Below are 18,315 nucleotides of genomic sequence, written 5' to 3'. Positions count from 1 at the left end.
TGCAAACATGAGTTATGTGTTTTGTAAAATTTGTATTATAGATATAACGGTTAATTTTTCCATCAAACTATACTTGTGGTTTAGTTAATTTGCAAAGCCAAACCTTGTACATTAGAACCTTCATAAATTAATACTCGATAAATTAATAACCTCTTTAAAATAATAATTTCTTCTGGTCCCGACTTGGACCAGTTCAATAAATTAACACTTGATAAATTAATATCTCTATAAATTAATAAAAATGCATGGTCCAAATATTATTAATTTATAGAGGTCTAACTGTATTTTGAGTAATTTGTAAAGTTAGTATTTTTAATTGCTTCAAATCGCTATATTTTTTGGTAAATAGTCACGACAATAATTTTTGACAGAATGACTGAGTTTGTACAATGCACAAAGTTCATGTTTGCAAACTTTTAAACTACAAGAATTGTATTTACAAATTAGTCAAACCACAAAATTTATTGTTGTACTTTTCTCTATTTCTATTATAGCCATTGAGCTTCAAAATAAACATTAATTACGATGATTATCCCAATAACAATAACATTAACATTTTATTGTAGAATCAGTGAAAATGATATTCTAAACAACTTTAATTACTGGACTATTTTTTTAATTTCAAACTATTTAAGTTAGAGGTGACAAAGGTACACATGACTCGATTACAAGACATGAATTCGATACTCAAATATTTAGGTTTAACTTAGTTGATAATGTACCATTTTTTTGGTTGAAACGCAAAGTTTTGGGTTGGATTAGGTTTGACATGCTAAATCCAAAATGACACGAAACGACACAGATATTTAAAATTATTGTTATATTCTCTCATATTTTTACATATCACCTTTATTAATAAATATAATAAAATTACAAGTATTGCTTGCAAATACGACTCAAACCTTCTGTATTGTTATAAAAACATTACATGATCCCAACATTGATATTGACGGACTTTTGGATGATTAATATTAATATATTAATCCAAAAAGGACATAAAATATTTAAAATAATATTATACCTTTCTATAGTTTTAAAAGTCACCATTAATATACGACATAGTAAAATTACATGTGAATAAAAAATACAATATGAATCGATACTAACCCGATTAGGTTAATACGACAGTTTTTGGATTGGGTTGGACTTGACTCATTTTGACACTAATCTAAAATTGACACAACACAAACCTAATAATTATCACCTTTAATTTAAGTGTTATTTGATTAAAAAGACAGAATGAGCTCCAAAAATCATTGGAAAATTAAAAGAAATGGTTTAATGGAAAATGCAATGTGCTTTTCAATTCTGGAGTAGTTATCAATCATTTTGAGTTGGTCTATAATGAAAGGGGTAATTATATAGGGTAAATTACATCCATGGCCGCTGAGCTTTGGTTATTTTAACATTGTATCTATTGAATTTTAATTTTTAATGATATGGTCAGTGAACATTACATTTTTTAACACCGGTAACAACATCAAAATGAAAATATTCAAGAATTAAAGTTGTTCAAAACGACATTTACTATGAAATTACATTTTTTATTTTCTAAAATACCATTTTGAGGCCGTTAACGGTTGTTTTGAGGCGTTGAGTGACCACTGGTGTTAAAAGATGTAAAGTTCTGTAGTCATACCGTTAAGAAATGAAGTTCAATGACCACAGTGTTAAAATATGTAAAGTTCAGTAGCCATGGGTGTAATTTACCCTAATTATATTAGTAGTAAATTGCTAAGTTTAAGGACCATAATGAAAGTAAATAGAAAATTATAGGTCATTAATGTAATTTACCCTTTTAAAGTCCAAGCAAAATAAGAAAAGGATAGAGAGGTAAATTATAGGTCATTAATGTAATTTACCCTTTCAGAGTGAATTCTTTCCCCAAAAAAAAATCTCAAATGATTTGGCTTGTAATTGTAGATGCTCTTTTCGACCCATAACTCGCCATATCCACTCACCTTCCTCTCTCCCTAACCAATGGCTAATAACTCCTCTGAACCTCCACCCGACGATTTTCTCCAGGAAATCCTTAGCATCCCTAACTTCCCTTCTGCTGAAGCCAGTCTCGTTTCCGCCGATGCCGCCTTGTCTGCTCATCCTACGATGATGTTGCAGCTTAGCTCCGGTGATGGCTCCAGCCATATGACCACCTTTGGTGCTGCTGCCGGGGGAGGACCTGCTGGCTTTCACGGCTTTCCATTAGGCCTCAGCTTGGACCAGGGTAAGGGAGGATTTTTGAAGCCTGAAGATGCATCCGGGAGCGGAAAGAGGTTCCGCGACGAGGTTGTTGATGGCAGAGCTAATACAATGAAAAATGTAAGTCATCTCGTGCTAATGGTTTGATTGGTTGGAGAGAAATGGTGGAGCGGGAAATTAAATTGTTTATCAACTCCTTAATTGCCTCAACTTGCTCTTTTAATTTTGAGGTGAACTTAGCTGTGAATAGAAGGATATAAACGAGATAGGTTAGTTTTCCACTTCTGTATGAGATTCCCAATTGATAAATTACAGAACACAAGAAGATGGAGTGGTAGAGTACTTCATGTACGGCTTTATTTCCCCGAGAGAAAACTGCTGCTTATGTTTGTTGTTTGGACGGTTGACAAAGACAAAGCAACAGTAGCAATTTATGGTGAAGTAGATTTGAGGCACTTCAGCAGCGGATTTTCTGATGTTTAAGTTTCTTCATTTAGTTTGTCGTTTAGGACTTAGAATTTATAAATAAATTTGTGAAAGGTTTTTTGAATTATTTTTAGGATGGTGGAAAAATTTGGCTGTAGGACCTTGTTCATACTGATTAGAGATGTTCTTAGTCATTAAAATTAAGGATATATGTCTATAACTGTTATGGGATAGGGGTGTAAAAGTTGAAATAAAGAAAATAATCCAGAAATTTTGAATTCTAACTTAAAGAAAAGTTATAAGTTCATTGAGAGAAGAAAATAGATAATAAAAAAGACATGTGGAGGTTTATTGTTATTTATTCAATTAAGGATTCAGGATCATTTGAGCTTTCTACATCTATATGAAGGATGGAACTTCAGGCACTTGATAAAGTTTAATCTAGTGTTTGGATAATGATGCACACATTGCAGCTTTTAGTGACAAGATGGACAATCTTGCATGATGATATTCTTCATTTCCCTTTCCCTTCATGTGATTGTCATCTTTTTGCAGGTTTTCCACGGCCAACCATTACCTGGAACTGTAGCTTCAGCCCCACACCCACCCACAATGCGTCCCAGGGTGCGGGCTAGACGAGGACAGGCGACAGATCCACATAGCATTGCTGAACGGGTAGGTCTAACATAGTATAGAAAGGAAACTACCATCAAACTAATGCAATAACATCAGAAAATATATAAGGCTTTCAGAGTTGTTGTCGTGTGACCAAGAGGTCACGGGTTCGAGTCTTAGGAGCGGCCTCTTGCCAAATAAATTGGCAGGGGAAGGCTTACCCCTAGTACACCCTTGTGGTGGGACCCCTCCCCGGACCCTCGCTCAGCGGGGACGCATAGTCCGACCGGGCCGCCCTTTTTTTTTTTTTACAAAATTTGAAAAATAAATTCAGAATAGCAACATAGAAGCTCTTCAGCATTTTTCTTTTTATTTTATTTAAGGGAATAGATAGATTTGGTACAAGTTTCATCTGCACAATTTCCACAACTATGTGATAATGCCTGCAGGATAATTGCTTAACTAGATTGAAACATTTAGCTAAGAGGGAAAGAAATATCTGTCATTGAGGTCAAATAAGTTCAGCTTGCACTTGATTTTGTTAAGATTGAATACATTATGTTCCATGTTCTCTTCTCTCCTTTCATATCAGTGCTTATTAGATGATTTCACTGTCCAAGTATTTTTTAATATCAAGAGTATCAGGCTGTTAGTGACAATAGTATGAACACCTGACACTTGAGGAGCAGCTCTGGCACATGGGCCACATGTTTACTTTCTTTCTTAATTGTTTCCTATTTGCTGCAGTTGCGCAGAGAACGAATTGCAGAAAGAATAAGGGCATTGCAGGAGTTGGTTCCTAGTGTCAACAAGGTCAGTCTATTTCTTTCTTTTGTCACTTCACGTATTTGATTGCAAAATTTAAGGTAATACTATTTTGAAACCTATGAGATCAATTTTTTATAGATGAATGAATTTGGAGATTGTGATGGTGTTGTCTAAACTTATGTCGATGGAGTGCAATAATTGAATGATGGCCTCCGAGATTTTAGTCTACTGCTAGTAATATTATCCTTATCGGAAATGCACTTCAAACATGAAATAACTAGGAATGATCTTAAATCCTAAAATCCACAGCCTAAAACATTTGCCTCTTTCTGCATGCAGAACAATAAGAACACAAAATGTAGATTGACCACGGTAAATCCTGCTAACTGGTTTATTCAACTCTCCTTTTCTTAATGGATTAGAATGCATATAACTAATATTATGTAGTAAATAATAGATGATTTTCAATGGCTGCCATTTTCATAGAAACACCTTGCACACTGCAGGAATATTATGAGCTTTTTTATTGTAAATTGTGAAACCCTTTCAATTGTTTAGGGATCGGGGGTATGAGAATTTATGGTTAATGCAATTGACAATCGTTTGACTATGCATTGTCTCTTCAATGCATTTTGTATTCCTCTTTGCAACAATTAATTAGGTTAGATAAAATTTTTGCAGTTTCAAGGACTATTTTTTTAAAAGACCATCTCTTGGCTGGTGCAGAAACACAATATTTTACGTTTATAGCATGTGTATAAAGTATAATGTGGATGGAACTCGTTGACTTACTTTGATTTGGAGATTTCATATGTTTCGTCCTCGGATAGTTGGATTGTGGCTAGAAAATGAGCATTAAGGAAAAAAGATCTTTTGAATTTAGGATTAAACTGTATCTTCTTCCATTAGTTATTGATGTGTGTTCTTTTGTTAATGCAGACAGATAGAGCTGCCATGCTGGATGAAATTGTAGATTATGTGAAGTTTTTAAGGCTCCAAGTGAAGGTATTATGAACTATTGATTGACTTTTCCAATGATTGCATATTTTTGTTTTTTTTAGCTGATCTATTTATTACAAATACTCTTATTTCATTTATGCAAAGAGTGAAGCAGGATATGGTTCACTTCACAGACCACGGAGACAATTATTTTATTCCCTTTGCTCTTTTAGTTTGACTTGTGATTATAATAATTATGATGAACAGGTTTTAAGCATGAGTAGATTGGGAGGAGCTGGGGCAGTTGCACCACTTGTTACAGACATCCCACTATCATCAGTTGAGGTAATAAAGAAAATATAATTTTAATGATGGATACTATATATGTACTCTCCTTTTCACATTTAGGCTAGGCGGCTGAACTTACTTACAATCCGTGTCATAGGACGATAGCGGTGAAGGTGGAAGAAACCAACCAGCCTGGGAGAAGTGGTCCAATGATGGCACAGAAAGGCAGGTAGCTAAGCTAATGGAAGAGAATGTTGGTGCTGCTATGCAATTTCTCCAATCAAAAGCTCTTTGCATCATGCCTATCTCACTTGCCTCTGCAATTTACCACACGCAACCGCCGGATAGTTCTACGATTGTAAAACCAGAAACAAATCCTCCGACATAGGCGGACTTAAGAAATAAGTAAGCATCCCATAAAGAAAAAAGAAGTCAGGAAAATGGTTGGGGTCCCATGATAAGTTGAAAAATGCCACAATTTCATGTTTGCTAGGATTTGAAATTGCAATCAAAGTCAGATGGCATAGTTGGTGCTTTTGCCTTTTATATTTTCCAGCTTTATTCAAAATAGAAATAGGGATGGATGTCAATGCCTACAAAAAATGAAGGCAGGCCCGCCCTGGGGTTCAAAAATGTCAAAGCTCACTTGATATGCTTTTTCTTTTTGGCTAGTGGGAAATGATAGAAGCACCTTTTTTTATTATTTTCTAGTGGGGGCTCTAATTTCGCTAGTGCTTGTAAAAGGGGTTATAAATATTGATTAAACTATATTTGTAATTGTGTATTTGAGAGGAAATGGAATCCAAAGTTAGAATGGACCGGATAACGCTTGGTTTAAGGAAACACCTAAAATGAATTTGATCTGTTATCGTTGGAGATCGGTAAGTTGAATTAACACTTCCATTTCAAAATCTTTTATAGTTTCTAAAGTTACCATAGCCAATTCAACCTAATGAAAGGATGTTTTGTTTAAATTTTCATTTTCCAATGTCACAAATTGCATAAATTTTGGGAATATTATTTTGTTTCAATATTAATTTTTAAAAAAAAATAATGTTTCAATATTTTAATTGACAGCGTAGATTTTATTCTAGGCCCTACCAAAAAAATAACAATACAAAAGTATCACCATATAAACCAATAAAATAAAGATATCACACTCATCCAGGAAGTTCCTAGTGAGACCAGAGTTTAGAATGACACATAAAGACATTGATATTTTATGGTATTATTTTCTTTTTTAATAAATTAATTGAAAAAGTTTTTTCTTTTTAATGATTAAAAAAAATTAGTTTTTTTAAAATTAGAGGTTTGAGTTCAAAAAACTCTTTCAAACATTTCTTCACCAAACATCACTTTTAGAGATATGACTAGTCAAAACCTATAAAGTAGTCCAAACCTCTAATTTTACTCCAAACTTCTCTTTATCAAACAGAGCCAACACCTCATTTATGAAAACAAATTTAATAGAAAATTACAATAAAACTACATTAATCATCAATTTTCTTCCTCCTATCGAATTTTAAATTTCCTCAACTCAATCATCAATCAATCAGTTTATAGTTATTGATTCATTAAGCTATTAGGAATTTATACATAATTTGAAAGATAGTCGAAGTGAGAGTTTGGATATAATTTTATAAATTGGATAAAGAAATGAAATGATCACATTCTGGAACTTGGCAACTGAAAGTGCGCGTGCAGGAGGAGAGAGTAAAATATGCAAAACTGTTCCTAGTTTAGATCGAATGAAATACTAAATTCTTCTCATTTCTCCATTGACTAATAAAGCCAAACTCCACCCAATCTCAATTGTCACCAATAATAACAAACTCATCCTCTCTCACTCCCACTATCAACATCCTTGTCAACTCCATCTTCCATCCTTTGCCCTAAATTAAAGTCAAATATACATATTATTTACTCCAAAACAGCTACCCCTGTTCTGATATGGGACTGGGAGGGAGGTACAGATGTCAATTTTTCTCCATCTAGTAAAGAGATATTATTCTCAAAAACACATTTAAATAAATAAATGAGCACTAGAGGAAACCCATGTCAATTGTCAACCTAGTCAAGACCCCTAGCCGCAACCCTTTAACCCTTACTACCCTCACGCACATTTCGGAACAAAATACGAAAAGAAGAGGCAATAGCTTAGACAAAACAAAATGCATATTCTTTCTACTCAATTGCAGATTCATTGCAAGAACCAACAAGCAGATTACAACATTTCTCAGATTCAAAAAGGTTAATTGACAAAAATATATATATATTTATATTTCTGCTGCTTCTTAATCATTGCATACCCAACATTAAGTAATGTACTTCCAAACATCAAATCTGTTGCATCAAGGAACTGCTAAGCCATTTCATAACTTGAATATCAAGTTGCAAGGAATTCAATTATCTGGCAGGCAAATACAAAATTTGGTTACACTTTAACAAAAACAAAGATGGCCACATGGAAGCTTGAAAAAATATATTCAACCTTGCATTATTACATAACATTTACCACAACTTTAGCAGGCATCCAGATCCCGGCATGGAGGAGGTTTTGGTTCACCTTGCAGACTAGTATTGCCTCCCTCAGGCCCACACCTAATGCGATTTGGATTTTGTGTGCCAGGCTAACATAAGAAAAAAAGGTTCACGAACTGAATAGCACAATCATCAATTATAAAAGCAAAAACTCAAGCAACCAGTCACATTGACTTACTGGACCCACGTAATAATTGTAAGTGTATCCTTCAGATCCGTTTGAATAATCAGCAACAGTAATCATGGGAGCATTTACACAACATCCCTAGCAAAAAAAAAAAAAAACAATAACTAACATTAAACATTTCTTATGGAGCTTACTAACATAAAATCCTCATTCATAGCTTGAAGTACATTCATATGTTCTATGATCCTAAATAAGATGGCCCAAGCCCAAATTTAGGTAATTGATACCATTATGTTGGTGGTATCATGCTATGCTATAAAATATAATAATGCGGATTTAGGTTATGGCATAAAGCTTTTAGGTTGTAGCATAAAGCAATCACTTAATCTAACAAGTAAAATTAGTTAACTTCAAATTTTCAGTTGCACATGTTATAAATGATAACCCAGAACTAATTAACATGACATTCATTATCTCTTTGAGAGTTCTATTTTTCCTTTCAGCTATACCGTTTTGTTGAGTTGTATACGGTGCACTAGTCTCATGTACAATGTCATTATTCTTACAAAAGGACTTAAGGAAAAAGGTTCCATACTCACCTTCCCTATCAGACCTAAGCATTTTTATTTTCTTATCTAATTGATTTTCTACCTCTGATTTAAACTTAATAAACATATGCTCAGCCTCATCTTTTGATTTCAATAAATACACTTTGGTATATCTAGAGAAGTCATCAACAAAAGTAATGTAATAACTTTTGCCACCTTTGCTAACAGAATTTTTAAAATCAGCCAAATCAGAGTGAATTAAACCAAGCAGTTCTGTACTTCTACTCTCAAGAGGTAAGAAAGGTTTCTTTGCAAATTTTGCTTCCACACATATAGAGCATTTGGAATTAATTTCAGAATTAGTGACATTTATAACATGCATATTTCCCAATTTTTTAATGGAAGCAAAATTTACATGCCCTAATGTACCATGCCACAAATCAATGGATTCACTCAAGTAAACAGAAGCAGATGTAGTTGCATTAATTCCAACAGAATTCACATGGACAGTGTTCAAAATAAAGAGGCCATCAGCTAGGTACCCTTTTCCCACAAAAGTCTCATTCCTAGTGAGAATAACCTTATCAGCCTCAAAAATAATTTTTAAACCAGCCTTATTTAGCAAGCTACCAGAAATAAGATTTCTACGAAGAGCAGGCACATACAACACATTATTTAAAGACAAGCTTTTTCCAGAAGTTAACTTAATTAAAATTGTTCCTTTACCGACAACACCAGCAGTAGTGGTGTTTCCCATGTAGACGCATTCCCCATCGGCAGCGTCCTCAAAGTGATTAAACAGGTCCTTGTTTGAGCATAAGTGCCTTGTAGCTCCAGTATCCAGAACCCATTCTGTTTTGTTTTCAACCAGATTAGCTTCAACCACAACAGCAGCAATAATTTCTTCATTTTCCACCAGATTGGATTGTGGAGCAGCTCTATTGTTTGGATTCTGATTGGTGTGTTGTTGGTTCTTCTTTTGGTAGCACTGAAATGCCTTGTGGCCAGGTTTACCACACACAAAACATTCCACTACTTCCCTCTTCTGAATTCTTCCATTCTTCTTGAAAGGCTTGTTCTGGTTTGAGCCTTTTTGAAATTTGGTTGAGGGTCCTTTGGTCCCCACAGCAGATTCAACAATATTAGCATTAATTGAAACAGATTTTGAGGAAAGTTGCTTATCTTTCATTCTATTTGCTTCTTCAGTTCTCATGTGGCTGACAAGCTGTTGGAGACTGAAGTCCTTTTTCTTATGCTTCAGATGGTTTCTGAAACCACTCCAGGAGGGTGGAAATTTTTCCAGGAGGACATTGGCTTGCAGCAAATTAGACATTGTCATGCCTTCACCCAGAACTTCAGCAACTAGATTCTCATATTCATGAATCTGGTCAATGATGGGTTTTTCATCAACCATTTGATAATTGAGCCATCTTCCAACCACGTATTTACGTTTACCTGCATCATCAAACCCATATTTAGGAGATGACCCCTAACTGTTTTGTTGTCTTTTTCGTATTTTGCAGATCGGGTGTCATAATGTTGAACAATCAGAGACATGGTAGGACCATTTGGGTCAGAGGGTGGATCCTGGACAACAACATAGTCGAGTTCGAGTTGTTCAAAGAAAATTAGAATTTTCTGCGACCATCTTTTGTAATTAAGACCGTCCAGAGGTTCAAGTTTGGAGAGGTCAGGAAGGGATTTCGCAATTAAGGCAGACATGATTGCGAAATAGAAATTCGCTTTCAAATTGTAAGAAATAGATAAGGGTTACAGAAAAAACCGATTGGAATTTAAGAACAGAAATCGAACTGTGTCGTGGCGGAGGCCACTGCCTTGAAAGCGATTTCGGCAGACCGATGTGCAATCTGTAATTCCGGTCGCTCCCCAAGATTAACACAGAAACCTTCGAACTTGTGCACTCAAAGTCGAAGATGATGGAACAGCAAGAGAGTATTTTTATTTGCCCAGAAAATTTTGTACTATTTTAAAATTGTTTTTGATAAAGCCATTTGTGGGGGATTATTAGAAAAATGGCTTTGGTGTTGAATAAAAATGGCTTTGAAAGTGTGGGGTATATTTGTCTTTAAGCACTTTGCTCTTAAGAGCACTTTTACAATCCCACGTGGGAAAATTACAACCCTTTGAGTGGGTATATATAGTATTGGGCTTTAGAAGCCTTTAAATTGTGTTAAGTGATTTTTAGCAAATATACCACACGCGCGCGCGCTCGTTCGTTAGCGCGACGCCCACCCGTCCCAACTGGATTGGGCCCGAATTTTATTTTATTTTTTATCTGTTTTAACTTCTTTGAATTTTTCTTCAACATTTTAATTAGTAAAAAACGGAACCTTATTTATCTCCTGGTCTCACTCCACGTTCTAACGTGTATATGAACGTTCTAACGTTCATATTTCTGTAGCCTATAAATACAACAAGTTTCCAGCTTTGAAGATACAGTTTTTCTTTTAATCTCTTCAATCAAACTTTCTGGGCAATTACAAATACTCTCTTGCTGCTCCATCATCTTCGACTTTGAGTGCACAAGTTCGAAGGTTTCTGTGTTAACCTTGGGGAGCGACCGGAATTACAGATTGCACCTCGGTCTGCCGAAATCGCTTTCAAGACAGTGGCCTCCGCCACGGCACAGTTCGATTTCTGTTCTTAAATTCCAATCGGTTTTTTCTGTAATCCTTATCTATTTCTTACAGCACATATCAATAATAATATTTAAAATTCTTTAACAAATCATTTATATTCTCCTCAAATGTAATTATATTACCCTTTATCATTTAAATTTTTCATAAAACGCCTTCCTAGTTGTCGTAATGCCTTGAATCAGTATATCCTGTTTCCTATTCGGAGTAGTATTGTGTTTCCGTTTTCTACTTGGATTCGGAATCGTGGGGACGTTGTGGGATCATTGGTTCCTAGTTGGATTAGGATCATGGGTTCCTAGTTGGATTAGGTTAGATTGGGTATTATAAATACCCCCATTATGTAAACCTAATAATGTAATCTGTTTTTCTGCCTCCTAATAAATACTATTGTCCTTCTGCCTGTGGACTAGTCAACACAACGTTGGTGAACCACGTAAATCTGTGTTTTCGATTATTTACTTATCTTTCGTTAATTCCGCACAACACTAGTTTTATGTTCAGTACTTTATTTTTCTAACTCATCAAACCACTCTATCATCAACAGTTTCAATATTTACATTATTCTGCACTGAAATTCAGTACTTGTTTTTTTATCATTTGATTTTGGGATAAGGTTCAAAAATGCCCCTAAGGTTTATATCCAAAAGCAATAATGCCCCTAAGGTCCATAATGGTACAATTAAGGGTCCATGGTTGACATATTAATCCAATTTTACCCAAACTAACAGATCCTCTTTTACACCGTCAATTCCACGTCTTCCAGCTCATAAGATTTCACTCATTTAAATTAATCAAATTTCAGGTTCATCAGACGTTTGAGTCTGCTTCTTCTTCCTTCTACTTCCATGAAGATTCAACTACTGTGACCAAGTGTAAAACCATGAATTTCCCAAATCTAAAATCATCGCCCAAACCTTTTAATAAAAAAGCCCAAGAACCCCAAAATAGTTTATTTCACTTAGTTTTTGTTTGATTTCACTTCGATTCTCTGGTGATCTATTAAAAAATGGTGAATTATAAATCGATCTGGGGAAAAATATAAGGTCCTAGCAAGCCTATCAGATCATCTATATAGTAATCTGAATATCAACCAAAACTCATTGCAAGAGATAAAAAAAAAAAAAGAATCCATAAACTTAGATCAAAAGAAACACCGCCCACAATAACCCAGTACCATAGCTAGCTTCCCCACTATACAAGTATCAATGCTCTTGAAACCCCAAATGACAAACTATTTCCGATGAAATTGATGGCCTTTACACCGATGGAGGTCGATTTTTCCGATGAAATCGGAGTGGACTGTATGAAAAAAAGACAATCGAAGTGAAAAAGTAAAGTGAAGTGAAATCTAGAGATGAAGAGGAAGGGATGGAAGGAATTGATTAAGAGATTTGAACGGATAGACATCTTAGACTATCTAAACAGAAATTTTAAACGGTGTAAAAAAATTTCTGTTAGCGTGGGTAAAATTGTACCAATATGTCAACCATGGGACCTTAATTGTACCATTTTAGACCTTCGGGGTATTATTGCTCTTGAACGTCTACCTTAAGGGTATTTTTGAACCTTATCCCTTTGATTTTCAGTTCTACCAAACAAAATCTTAGTCTGTCTCCCTGTAGAACATTGGTAATTCCACTACCTTAATTAATCATCTGTATCACCCTTCATTATAAATCTGATATCTGTATCTACAACCAAATTTACAACCTTTAACAGAATATCTACAACTCAATACAAAATTGACAACTTCAACTCTGTTTTTTAAGTTGTTTTCTTCGTGTGCAAGTGCAATAACTGAAAAACAAGGGTCTTGGGCAAGCTGATATTTCAATGTGATCCATGAGGAGAAGATATTCAAATCCAATCAAACATGCTAAACAACGAGTATTTGCCTTGGGCATGCTAAAAATGAGGATTTGGATGCAACTTTTTCTCAGGGTTCAGACCCAAACCGATAGAGAATTGATAATAGGAGTGAAGGGATAAAGTGGGAATGAATGAACACGTGAATTGGGGCCTAGCGAGTTAGTGACAGGAGAGAGTTTTAGTTAGTATAGGTATAGGGAGAGAAGGAAGAGTATCAAGAATTTTGTTATTTGGCTCTGCTCTTTGGGTAGAGAGGGAATTGTAAATTCTGTAAATTCCTGTGGAGGTTGAGTTCATCTCTGCTCAATACTATCTTGTTCTTTTCTTTAATCTCTAGAGAGAGTTTCTTAATCTCTTTCTATATATATGTTTTCCTGTTTCTATCAAAAGCTGATATTTCAATGATCACAGATAGTTGATTCAAAGATGTTATTTTACCATATATTTCAATGCGATCAATGCTTATTGAAGTGGCAAGTGGCAGACAGAAGGAGCTCAATATTTATTGAAGTGGGCCTCGAATGGTGGGACAATGGTGAATATGCAAGATGGGGTTGGAATCAAAGAAATTAGTGAAATCCAACAAAGACAGAGGAGAAAGAGATGATAACGTTTGATCTTTGTCTACTGTGGTGAGGGGAGAAGTGAAAGCAGGAGGTCAATACGAAGGAGAAATGGGGTTTCAATCTCAGGTTAACAAAAAAAAAAAAGATAATCGATGTATGTAGTTCAACTTTAATGAGGGTTGGGCCATTTTGAGTCATGAAGTTCAGGGGTTAATTGGTACAAAAAGTTAATTCGGAGCAATTTGTCCAGATACTAATAAGGGGATGTTCATACTAGTAGCTAAAAAAAAAAAACATTCAGGCCACATAAACAGAGTGGAACACTCACCATGCATTCCATCTCCCCAACAGAGAACAAACCATCCTTTGTTACTTCTGCACATTGGAAATTTAAAAGGCTTACTCTTCACATCCAAACATTTTAAGTTGCAGTTACATGTAATGTGATTGAAGGCAACATATCTACTCTTTATATCTCACCGTTACGCTTCACTCCCAAGTGCTTCAGTAATGCATCTTCAATTTCTCGTGAACCACGTATCATACAAGGTGTTGTCCCACACACCAATAGGTGGTATTTGCCAACCTGAAATTTCAATCAAAGAAGTTGATGTAGGTAAGCTGCACATTGTGCCATAAGAAATTGGTATCTATAGAAAAAAATTCCAACTGTCAGACTGTTACAGGAGATAATATTTTCTCACCGGTGAGCAGTTGAACATCGAATAAAAGGTTGCAACTTCATATATATGGATAGGAGCAACTCCGACAACCTTAGCTACCTAAAGAATTCATAAAATATTCAACTAAAAAAGTTATTCATATATAATTATTTCGGGCAAAATGAAGTTTTTAAACCAAAAATTTACCATTATGAACAAATGACAAACAACAATTGAACAGTTTGAAACTAATTAAGCGCATAATAAGGATTCTATGAGCACAAAATCCGCTTCCTGCCACAAAATATAAATATCCAACAATTTTAGGCTGGCGCTGGAGTCCAGAAATAGGAAACTGCCTTGAAGATTTACAGAATCAGTTTGAGTTTTCCGTCAATGTAGTTCAAGGTAATCTGCTGATAAATGAGCCTATTTGCATTCTATTCGGGAATATAAGAACTCCAATTGACTTTGATTTTCTACTCTTACAACCTCTTCTATCTCTTTAATGATGATACCAACACAAAACACAAATTTATAAATTTCAAGTGCAAAGTTCAATGATTGTGGCTACAATTTACCATTGCTTCTACTTATAACGTTGTCTGTGTCTTAAAATTTTTCTTTCTATATAAAGATGATGCAACTTTTGAAGATGGTAATAAGAAGCGTAACAAAATGAGATGCTCTTGGACTTAGTTAAGCAAGACCATTTTCACTGTACTTTGAATCAAATAAATCTTCAACGGGTTTACTGGTTTAGCATTTATATTAGCACCAATGTCATCCATTAATTGTGCATAACAAGAATAAATTATGTCCTCCCATTTTGGTCAAGAAAGGCAATGATATATCAGCATTCAACTCAAACCAACTACTATGCAGTATCACTTTTTTGTATTTCGTGGAGTAAATAATCATGCATCTTGTGTAATACCAAGCATATCACAAAATTCACAATGTCACAGAGGAATAGTTCAAGAAACGGGTCCAAGCACATAAAAATTTAAATTGATTGCAGAAGTTTCATATGTTCATGACCACTTACTGCATCCATTGCTGAAACAGGAAGCCATCCTACATGCTGCTGCTGATTGTTGGTAGTTAGATGGATAATGAGAGAGTATTTCTTTAACCTACCACCAGAAATCCAGTAGGAAAAAAAAAAAGGGCGGCCCGGTCGCATTACGTGTCCCCGCTGAGCGAGGGTCCGGGGAGGGGTCCCACCACAAGGGTGTATTGGGGGCAAGCCTTCCCTTGCCAATTTAATTGGCAAGAGGCCGCTCCTAAGACTCAAACCCGTGACCTCTGGTCACACGACAACAACGTTTTACCGTTGCGCCAAGGCTCGCCCTCCTCCAGTAGGAAAAAGTAAAAGAAAAATATTTAGTGAGTTTGAAACTGTCCCAATCAAAATATTAACAATTTGTTTGAATAAGTAAAAGCAGCAGATTGGCAGATTCTTAACGAAAATATATCAGATGAATAATGTGAAAAAATCATTCAATCTATATCAATTCCATGATAAATTCTCAACTGTTCTTTATCACTTCTCTCTCATAATAACTACAAGATATTGATGATCATCTTACTCATAGAAGAGAAAGCTATAGAAAGAATTCCCCACTTAAGTAACTTCTAGATGGTGACAAATTAGTTGATGCTACACCAAATCAAGGAGTAAAGTTTAATAATTGATAACTGATAAGGTTGCAAAGAGATCATTATCATTCACAACATCAATCTGAGTGGCTAGATTGCTAATACAAGTAGCAATAAATATTTGCTTTAAATGTTATAACTTCTCTAATAGCAACATATCAAAGGGCTGGATATATCTAATAAATAAAAGTTCTAATACCTAAACAAATATTTTTTAGGCAAAAACCTAAAATAGTTGTTCTAGAAAAGAGAGAGCATGCAAAAGGTCCAGGGCACTTGAAGCTTCAAATTGCAGTAAAAATATGTCCAATCGCCCGCTAAAGGGCAAAAATGTCATATAGCTTAGAGATATGTTTGACTCTGTATTGCATGTTCATAGATTTTTGATTCTAGGACTAGCATTTAGTAGCATCTACTGGTAGAGGCAAACTAATTATTACTACTTCATAAAATCAGAATGCAGAATGAGTATATCACAGGAACAAGAAAAGTTCTCAAGACTGTTACTATAATAATTAACCAATCTACTTTACAGCATTATATTCACTCATAGCTTTAAGCGGTCCAGTTGAGTTGCTGCAAGCTTTTATGTTGGAAGGGAGAAAGTTTCTGAATAAGAAACACCACGCTTGAAAAATCCTACATTTACCATATCAAACTAAAAGTTGTTCAAAGTCTAAAATCAGTAGCAATCTTTACATCTAAAATTTGAAAATCAGAATATCATAAAATTAGGACAGTAATAAAAATAATATAAGCATATAATACTGACATATGAATATATGGAGAAAATTTTGTATAAGTATATAATATCATATGAATATAAGTATTATACCGCATGAACCTATACAAAAAATGTAGATTCACATAACTTCCAATATTTGCTTCAACCGCTAATATATGAACTCAATTAATAAGTTGAAGTAATATGATAAATTGTAGAGGGGATCGTTCTTTACAAAAATGAAACATATAATTAAAAGAACATGCCCATGTCACAAATTTGCACAAGAACACGATTCTGGTAGACAGATGGTTAGCACTTGTCACTTTACCTTTTCTCTATTTTTATTACTGAACTCCCATGGAAGGTTTGGATTGTTCTCCTGAGTATCAAGGTGCTGCAAAATAACCGATTTTACGATATTAAATTAATGGAAACATAGAATGGTCAACATCTTGGCGACAACGCTCAGACTCACATAGTTTAGGGCCGTGGACAAAAATCGAGTTGCCTGCAGAAACGACAGGAACAAAGTAATTAGATCAAAAGAATGATTCAAATGCAGCAAAAACGAGAGGAAAAAATTAAACCTGAGAGGTTGGACGGAGGATTTGACGGATTGCACGGAGACGCGTGGCAGCGAGACGAGCTAGCATTTTGAAGGACACTTAGCTCAGTGAAGAAGATAGAAATCACCAATTTCTGATACCAGAAAAGAGAAAAATGAAAGCAGGCAGCTTGTCTTTATAAGGGCTTGTTTGGATGGGAGTTAACTAAAGTAAGGTAGGGTAAAGTAGACTTATTCATGGGTTTGGGGTGGTTATGAGTATAAACCTTTCGCAGATGGTTTGTATCTTTATGAATAGGACTGCTGAACACGGAAATTCTTTCCATTCGAACCCTGACCTTTGGTTGAGGAAGGAGGAACCTTTACCACTCCATCACAACCTCGTGGTTATAGTACAAAAATAGTTAAATCTATCAAAAGTGTGACCATTAAAAATATTAAATATATATAATTCATTATTAAAAATAGCACTCATTTAATAGTTGAATGTTATCACATCCGTACCCAAAAATATTAATTGTAATGTGATATTAAATTATATAATATTTTCAATTATTAATTAACCAATTAGATGTTGAAAGTATATAATAAGAGTTATATCAACTGTTTAAAGTTTGAGTTTTATTCTAATTTTAATATAAGAAGGTAAGATTTAATAATTTATGGGTATAATATTGAGTTAATATAAATTGAGGAACAAAATAATATATATATATATATATATATGAAAATATGAGACTTAAAGTGAATTATATTTTCTTTTAGGGATTAATTTGGATTTTAGGGGATAAGTAGGAAGATCTTCACGAACCTTGTTGTTCTTTCTCTGGGTATTATCTTTTCCAGGAAAACAAAAGAAAGAAAGAAAGAAAGAAAGGAAGGAAGGGAAGGCTCTCTTTCTCAAAAAGGAAATTGATTCATCTTCCTACTCACCTTGCTCTCTCTCTCATCTAACTATAAAAAAACGTCTCCTCAATTTTCTCTCTTCTGGTTTTTGTTGGGTTTTCCATCTCAGAGACGAGTTTTATTCACTCCGATTTGAGCTTCCTTGTGGTTCTGTCGAACCATTTTTGGTCTTCCGGTGGTCGGTAGGTCGTCGTGAACCATTCCGCTGCCACTTCAGGGTCTGATCAATCTCCCTCTTGACATGCAA

The 18,315-nt window shown here is 34.8% G+C and overlaps 1 protein-coding gene and 1 pseudogene across 1 annotated transcript; one reads left to right on the top strand and one right to left on the bottom strand.

Moving 5' to 3' along the window:
- The first annotated feature begins 1,869 nt into the window (after nt 1–1,869).
- On the top strand, nt 1,870–6,054 carry LOC136218205 (transcription factor UNE12). The gene is made up of 6 exons (XM_066004968.1): nt 1,870–2,319; nt 3,181–3,300; nt 3,988–4,053; nt 4,948–5,013; nt 5,215–5,292; nt 5,393–6,054. The coding sequence occupies exons 1-6, from the start codon at nt 1,981–1,983 to the stop codon at nt 5,621–5,623; spliced, it is 900 nt and encodes a 299-aa protein (XP_065861040.1). The 5' UTR covers nt 1,870–1,980; the 3' UTR covers nt 5,624–6,054.
- Nucleotides 6,055–7,374: 1,320 nt separating this feature from the next.
- LOC136218204 (NADH dehydrogenase [ubiquinone] flavoprotein 2, mitochondrial-like) lies at nt 7,375–17,725 on the bottom strand (annotated as a pseudogene).
- Between the last annotated feature and the right edge of the window lie 590 nt (nt 17,726–18,315).

Source organism: Euphorbia lathyris, chromosome 2, assembly GCF_963576675.1.
Source record: "Euphorbia lathyris chromosome 2, ddEupLath1.1, whole genome shotgun sequence".
Lineage (NCBI taxonomy): Eukaryota > Viridiplantae > Streptophyta > Magnoliopsida > Malpighiales > Euphorbiaceae > Euphorbia > Euphorbia lathyris.
Note: the sequence above shows the minus strand (reverse complement) of the source record. Positions and strands in the feature narration are given on the sequence as shown.